We start from the raw sequence: 7,773 nt of genomic DNA on the forward strand, positions 1-7,773 counted from the left end.
AGATCGTCTTGCCTCTGTCTCCTGAGTGCTGGGATTAAAGGTGTGTGCCATTATGCCTGGCCCCATCTTAGTATTTAATTAATTGTTTGTTTGAGTTTTCAAAATAGGGTTTCTCAGTGTAGCCACGACTGTCCTGGAATTCACTCTACAGACCAGGCTGGCCTCAAACTCAGAGATGCACCTGCCACTGCCTCCCGAGTGTTGGGATTAAAGGTCACCATGCCCAGCCCATTTTATTAATTTTTATTTTTAAAAATTTAATTCTGTGCTTGTGCGTGTCTCTGGAGGGGCTATGCTCACGTGACTGCAGGTGCCCTTGGAGGCCAGAAGAAAGAGAAGCTACTTAATGGGGCAGTGCAGAGAGGGAGGGGCAGTTTTACCAGGACAGCAATAGAGAGAGGGGGATGAAGAAACAGAACTCAGGTGAAGATGGAATAAACCAGAAAATGAGAAGCCAGATTAGAGCAGATGGCTGAGTAAGTCTTGAGGCCAAGCAGAGCAATTCCGGGCCAGGAGAGAAGCCGGATTAAAAGAGTCAGCTGGGAAAAAGAGTTTGAGACAGAACAGCTGAGTTGAACCAGCTGGTCCAGAGCTCAGAAAGAACAAGGAAGGGTGAGCTTCCTAAGCAGTAAGTCTAGAACGAGAACATTCTAGGCCTAGGTTAGATTGTATGGAGGCTAGAAGCTTCCAGGACCAGGCCTAGGTTAGCAGAAGGAGGCAGTAAGCCTCACAGACAACAACTGAGTCAGGAGAATAAAAGATAAGTTTACACGATACACATAATTAAAAATTAAACAAATCTTTAAAAAAAACAGTAGGTAAGTTAGAAAATATTGTACATACATTGTCACTAGTATGTTTTTCAAAAACTGAAATGGACAATAGCTAGTCCCGTGGCCTTTTTGGAAGTTCAACTCAATAACTGCAAGGCCAACCATGTATAAAAACTGCCATGAGCCAGTTGAGGTGGCACACACCGGTAGGATTTGCTGAAGGAGGTGGAGGCAGGAGGATCACGAGTTTGAGGCCAGCCTGGGGTACACATTTAGGCTGGAGAGATGGCTCAGAGGATAAGAGCAGCGTTTGTTCTTCCAAAAGTCCTGAATTCTATTCCCAGAAACCACACGGTGGCTCACAACCATCTATAATGAGATCTGGTGCCCTCTTCTGGCCTGCTGGCTCACATGCAGGCAGAATACCGTATAAATAATAAATAAATCTTAAAGCAAAAAACAAAACAAAACAAAAAACCTGCCAGCCAGGTGTGGTGGTGCACACCTTTAATTCCAGCACTGGGGATGGGGGCGGAGGGGGGGGCAGGGGCATACAGATTGCTGTGAGTTTGAGGCCAGCCTGGTCTACAAAGCGAGTCCTGGACAGCCAAGGCTACACAGAGAAACTCCGTCTTGAAAAAACAAACAAATTAAAAAAAACAAAAACAAAAACCCTGCCATGAGGAGGCTGAAGAGATAGCTCAAAGGTTAAGAACATTGGCTATTCTTCCAGAACTCCTGAGTTCAATTCCAGCAACTACACGGTGACTCATAAACATCTACAGTGAGATCTGGTGCCCTCTTCTGGGGTGCAAGCATGCAGGCAAGCAGAACGCTATCTACAGGATAAATCTTAAAACTGCCAACTGCCACGAAATCAGAAATAGATTCCATTCGTGAAAATATTCACAGTTGGAGATTAGAACTGTTTTTTGTTTGTTTTGTTTTGTTTTTTGAGTGAGAAGACCAAGGTCCAGAGAAGTTGTCTCTTTCTCAAGGTCACACAGCAGGGAACGTAACTATAAGCTAAGGTGTCCCCACTACTCTTCTCAGCCAGTGGCACCGCTCATGCTTTTGAGTCTTTTACCTGGGATTCGTGGCCTTTCTTTCATTACATTCGTCATCACCCCGTCCCAAACCTGTAGCCTGGGTTTAAGAAAACTCTGAACTCTAAAGAGGGTTAAGCTCTCAGCATTTTGAACTTCACTGTGCAAGGCAACGAAAGATTACTTTTTCCTCCCTGCTTTAACCCTTGTCATATTGGAATAACCCATCTGGGACCCCAAGGATGAAGTCAGTCCCGCCCCCTGGTGCAGCAGTGAAGATAGATGCGGAGCCACCTGTCAGAGGGCTGTGGGCGGGGGCCGGGTCAGGGAGGCCCGCAGAACCGAAGGGTGAGCGCCGCTGAGCGCACGCTCAGAGCAGACAGCTGAAAGCAGGCAGGACTGATAGTCTGAAACCGAGGCTGACCGCCAAAGGGAGGAAGGAAAAGGTGGTCAAGGAAACGGAGCAGTCGGGAGTACGCGAGGTGACATCAAGGAGAGTCCCTCGGCTAGCAGCTGCCGAGCAGCCCTACACCTTATGCACGGACGCAGAGCTAGCGGAAGGGCGAGGACGCGCCGGGCACTGCGCGCTGGCCCCGCTGGGGAAGCAGGGGTGACATGTCCCACGAGCGGCCTCCACGCAACGACATCCCTCGCAACCTGAGCTTTATAGCAGCACTGACGGAGCGCGCCTACTACCGCAGCCAGCGGCCGAGCCTCGAGGAGGAGTCGGAGGAGGAGCCGGGGGAGGGCGGGATCCGACCGGGCGCCCGCTCCCGGGCTCACATTCCGGGCCGGGGGCGCCGGGCTCGCTCGGCGCCCGCAGGTGGCGGCGGGGCGCGGGCAGCCCGCAGCCGCAGCCCCGACACTCGCAAAAGAGTGCGTTTCGCCGACGCGCTGGGACTGGAGCTGGCCGTGGTCCGCCGCTTCCGCCCGGGGGAGCCGCCCCGGGTGCCCCGCCACGTGCAGGTGCAATTGCAGAGGGACGCTCTGCGCCACTTCGCGCCCTGCCTGCCGCGCACCCGCGGCCTCCAGGTATGCGCCCCGCCCTGGCCTGCCCTGCTCCGCCTCCGGACCTCAGCCTCCTCGCTCCCAGTCCCTCCCTGACCTGACTCCCCGCCCTCTCTCCCCAGGAGGCGCGCGCTGCCCTGGAGCCCGCCCTGGAACCCGGTTTCGCCGCCCGGCTGCAGGCGCAGCGCATCTGCCTGGAGCGCGCCGACGCGGGCCCTTTGGGCGTGGCCGGGAGCGCGCGCGTGCTGGACCTGGCCTACGAGAAGCGCGTGAGCGTGCGCTGGAGCGCGGACGGCTGGCGCAGCCTGCGGGAATCGCCCGCCTCCTACGCCGGTCCTGCCCCGGCCCCTCCCCGGGCTGACCGCTTCGCCTTCCGCCTGCCGGCGCCTCCGGTAGGCGGTACGCTGCTCTTCGCCCTTCGCTACCGTGTTACCGGCCGCGAGTTCTGGGACAACAACGGCGGTCGTGATTACGCGCTTCTTGGGCCGGAGCACCCTGGTGGTGCCGGAGCCGCGGAGGCTCAGGGCTGGATCCATTTTATTTGAGATTAGACTATTGCTGGCCACAGCTGGGGAAAACACACACACACACCAAAACCCGGAGGTCCCCCGGCGGGGATGGGGGTTGGGGGGAGGCTGTGGCGCCTGGAACCGGAGACCCACAACTGGCTGTGGAGAGCAGTCCCAGAGAATCAAGAAAGGAAGCCCAGAAGGTCAAGAAGCCACCTCGGGCTAGGAAGCCTTATGGATTGAGCAGCCTTGAGCCGAAGTCCAGCCCAGCGAAGTCATTCGGGCTGCTTCCCTCTTACTGGCCTTCCCACCTCAGGCCCCCATCTCCTGCCCGTCCTAGCTTCGTCTGAGCCGAAATTGCCTTGCTTAACCCCCTCGGAATCTGACCTTTGTCCCCTGGCAGTATAACAGGATTCCCTTGTCTCTCAGCAGTTCGTGGCTTCAGTCTTCAAGAGTTTGGGGGGCGGGGGGATGACAGGTTGTACGTTTTGAGTTCCTTCAGCCACCCCAGCAAGCCTCAGTAGGAGTAAAGATGGTAGCAGTAGTAACTCCCGGTCTGCCCTTTTAGCCAAATCGTGAGGCATCTAAGGGGTTTACATAGGCTTCCAGAAAAAAAAAAAAAATGAATGCCAGCCTTACTTTTCTGGGTGCCTTATTAAAACCTCAGCACTTTATGGACTCTTTGTCAAGGGACAGTGAACCATGAAAGGCATTCCTTACTTTGTGCCTCTTAAAAGAGGAAAATCCATTGAGTGTCTCTGTGATTAAGCAGGTTTCTTTATGGTTTTGGGCCCCTGTTTCCTCCGTGAGAAGTGAAGTGGCCTCCTAAGGCCACCCTTTGGGGGGGAGGCGGAGACAACAATGACGACACAATCTCTAGCCCAGGCTGGCCTCCCATGTGCAAGCCTCCCGCCTTAGCTTCTGCCGTGCTGGTGTGAGCCACTATGCTCTTGTGGCTACTTTTTGGCGTTTTATGATCTATTTATGGCACAGTATAGGTTAGAAAGGACATCCTCCAACCTAGTGCTGTAGTCACAAACCACACAGGAAGCCAGGTGTGGTGGCGTATGTAAGGGGACTGTTTGAGTCTGAGGCCAGCCAGGGCTACATGGGACAAGGCTTACCCAACACAGCGAGCCTGTGACTGCTGGAGAGGGTAGATAGATCCTCTTGTTTGGGGGGCACACATGATCCAGGACCCAGGAAGCAAGCAACCAGCAGATAGCCTCAGTGCAGCCCATGGCAAGCAAGCCACCTCACCCTGTACCCTTTGGTGTTTGCTTTCCTCCACTGACTTCTAGCCTGGGTCCCCTGAGAAAATAGAGATGAGTGTCGATGTTTGGGAAAGTGGTGCTTGTTCATCCCAGCACTCGGGAGGCAGAGGCAGGCATATTGCTGTGAGTTCGAGGCCAGCCTGGTCTACAAAGTGAGTCCAGGACAGAGATAACACAGAGAGACCCTGTCTCAGAAAAAAGGAAAGAAAGCAAGCAAGCAAGCAATAATGAGAGCAGTTTGAGAGCTAAGTGGTACCAGAAGGTGGCAGCTTTGTCCATGTCCTGAGCCAGTGGAGTGGAGAACCGGGAGCCTTCTGCCATGGCCACTCACACTGGCACTCCATGTCCCAGGAGCCTTCAGGTGGAGCCGGCTGTGCTGTCTTTCTCCCTTCCCGTCCCTTGTTCTCTGACCACCGAGGACGCTGCCTTTTCTTACTCCCTTGACCCTTGCTGTCTGCTGGGCATCCCCTTCCCCTTGAGAAGGGATGAGGACTGCAGTTTCTTTTCTCCAAGGCCGCAGTTGAGCCACCGTCCTCAGATACCTACCTCCTTGACAGTTCTCTCGAGGGGAAAGAATTCCCACTGCTCCCATTGAACTGGGACCTCCCAGGGACCTGGCTTCCCACCTCCCTTTCTGTTACCAGCTTCTCGAAGAATAATTTCTCACCCCCCACAACCCCCCCCCCCGCCTTCTCTACCAGATAGCCACACATATGTGCAGAATTCATTTGGGGGTCTGTTCCTTCGCCCCTCCCGTCATTCCTCAGACAGACGCCCATTTAGGCGTCATCTTACCTCGTGAAGAAGACTGATGCGTCCTGTGGATCTCCTTCAGGTTCTGCAGAGGAAGGGGAGGAGCTGTCCTGCAAACCACCAGACAGTGCCCCACCTAGTCTTCAACAACAAGGAGTCCAGGGAGACTGGGTTGAGGTTCAGTTGTTGTGACGTCATCCCTAATGTGTATGTCAACAGTTAAGTCATACTAACAGTAGTGATGGCTCCCATTTTTAACTTTTGCGTGCTGACCGTTCTACGTGCATGTTTAAATGGCACTGTGGCTTGACCCGCTACTGTCCTTGTTTAAGAAATAAGTCTAAGCTCAGCAGTTTGAGCCCAGGCATGGTCTCTGTGTAACCATGGTGGTATGTCTCTCTCTCTCTCTCTCTCTTTTTTCCTTTTAAGAACAAAATTAAAACCTTTGCTGTAATATCTATCATCTACCGTAAGGAAAGAGCATCGTTCCTGATAATGCTGTGCCTTCCTGTCCTCCAAGGGCTGAAGACTTTTCCCCTGCTGTCTGCGGTGCCAGCACTGCAGCACTGTGAGGCCAGCAGGGCACTAGCCCGCCCGCCTGCTAGCAAGCTTGGGGACGTACTTAAATGCCAGCCTTCTGTACAGCGGGGTTGCCTCCTGGCTGAGGCCAGCCCTCCGAACCATCCGCTGTGCCTCCTTCCCTCCCTCCCTCCCTCCATTACCTCTACTCAGGTACATCCTTGGATGGTTTCTTGAGGAAGGTTCCAGACTTAGGGCAACTGCTAGGTGGTCTTTGCTGCACTCCCTCTCTGGGACTCCTGGTAGTCCTGAGTGGGTAAGTGTGAGTTTGGGACAGGGAACCATAGGTCATCCTGTTTCCTGTAAGAGGTACCGTGCCTCAGTCACATCCCCATTCTCAGCTATCTAGAAGAATGGGGCTCTTCCGTTTTGTTTGTGTGTTTGATTTTTTATTTGTTTGGGCTTTTTTTTTTTTTTGAGGGTGGGGGTCTGTTCCTTCACCCCTCCCGTCATTCCTCAGACAGACGCCCTTTTAGGCGTCATCTTACCTCGTGAAGAAGACTGATGTGTCCTGTGGATCTCCTTCAGGTTCTGCAGAGGAAGGGGAGGAGCTGTCCTGCAAACCACCAGACAGTGCCCCACCTAGTCTTCAACAACAAGGAGTCCAGGGAGACTGGGTTGAGGTTCAGTTGTTGTGACGTCATCCCTAATGTGTATTTCAACAGTTACGTCATACTAACAGTAGTGCTGGCTCCCATTTAACTTCGAGACAGGGTCTCTCTGTGTAGCCTTGGCTGTCCTGGACTCACTTTGTAGACCAGGCTGGCCTCGAACTCACAGTGATCCTCCTGCCTCTGCCTCCCAAGTGCTGGGATTAAAGACTGGGCTTCTCTGTGTAGCCCTGGTTGTCCAGGAACTCAACTCTATAGACCAGGCTGGCCTCAAACTCAAGAGATCTTTCTGCCTCTGCCTCTGCCTCCTGAGGATTCAAGGAGTGCGCCACCTGAGCCCGGAGTCTTGTTTTTGTGCTGCAGCTCATGAAAATAAGCTGATAAGTTTCTCCAGTCCCTAACTCTGTGCCTGGTCTGAGCTACCCTCCTTGTCCACACAAATAATAGGTGCCTCCTTCTTGGAACCCTGGGCTGACAAAAGCTATCAGTGCACAGCAAGCCTCGAGGGGTGGGGGAGGGGAGCTGTTTTACATCATCTTAAGTGGTTTGCGGGCCTAGTCTGTTTGAGATTCCCGGAAACCATTTCTTGCCCTGATGTCACTGCTCCGGCAGTCGAGTTTAAAAGCTGGGCCGGAGCCGCAGAATCATAAACCCTGCGCCCTGCACATCAAGCGTCACTCCCTTTCTTTCCCATACAGTTCTTTCCAAGATCCCTCCCTATTTGCAGGGCCCAGAAGCAAAGAAGAGAACTGCAGTAGTCAACTCCTCCCCTCCCCCCTCCCCCTCCGCCTCCCCCTCCCCACACAACCCCATGCTGCCTTAGCCTAGCCATGCATGGGAAATGCTTTCTGCTTGTTTAGACTCCTTTTTCTGGACTCATCATACAAACGCGCTGTAGTGGAGGCTTTCACGTTGCTCGGTGCCATAGAGAGCACTGCCAGCCTTGAAGACCCCCTATCAGAAGCACCCTCCCCTTCCAGACCTCAGGAAGTACCCCTCAGCTGCCTGCCTCGCAGCCCTCCACCTGTCCCTCTTTCCTTCTTCCTCTTCGTGATATTTTGACTTGAGGGACACGGTCCTTCTTGCTTAGCCCAGGCTGCTATCAAACTTGAAACACGCCTCCCTCATTCCCTTCCTCCCTCCCCCCCACCCCCTCCCCCGGGGCTAGGGTGAAGGATGTTGCCCAATTCCTTAATAATAAGCCCCTACTGCTTGCTTCA

At 53.8% G+C, this 7,773-nt stretch overlaps 1 protein-coding gene across 1 annotated transcript; it reads left to right on the forward strand.

The window, feature by feature from the left end:
* Window positions 1-2,135: 2,135 nt before the first annotated feature.
* On the forward strand, window positions 2,136-4,010 carry PPP1R3E (protein phosphatase 1 regulatory subunit 3E). The gene is made up of 2 exons (XM_084767322.1): window positions 2,136-2,851; window positions 2,950-4,010. Exons 1-2 carry the CDS (start codon window positions 2,435-2,437, stop codon window positions 3,370-3,372), a joined length of 840 nt encoding a protein of 279 aa, XP_084623448.1. The 5' UTR covers window positions 2,136-2,434; the 3' UTR covers window positions 3,373-4,010.
* Window positions 4,011-7,773: the final 3,763 nt, after the last annotated feature.

The sequence above is a fragment of the Acomys minous genome (genome assembly GCF_964271855.1).
Source record: "Acomys minous genome assembly, chromosome: 18".
NCBI lineage: Eukaryota > Metazoa > Chordata > Mammalia > Rodentia > Muridae > Acomys > Acomys minous.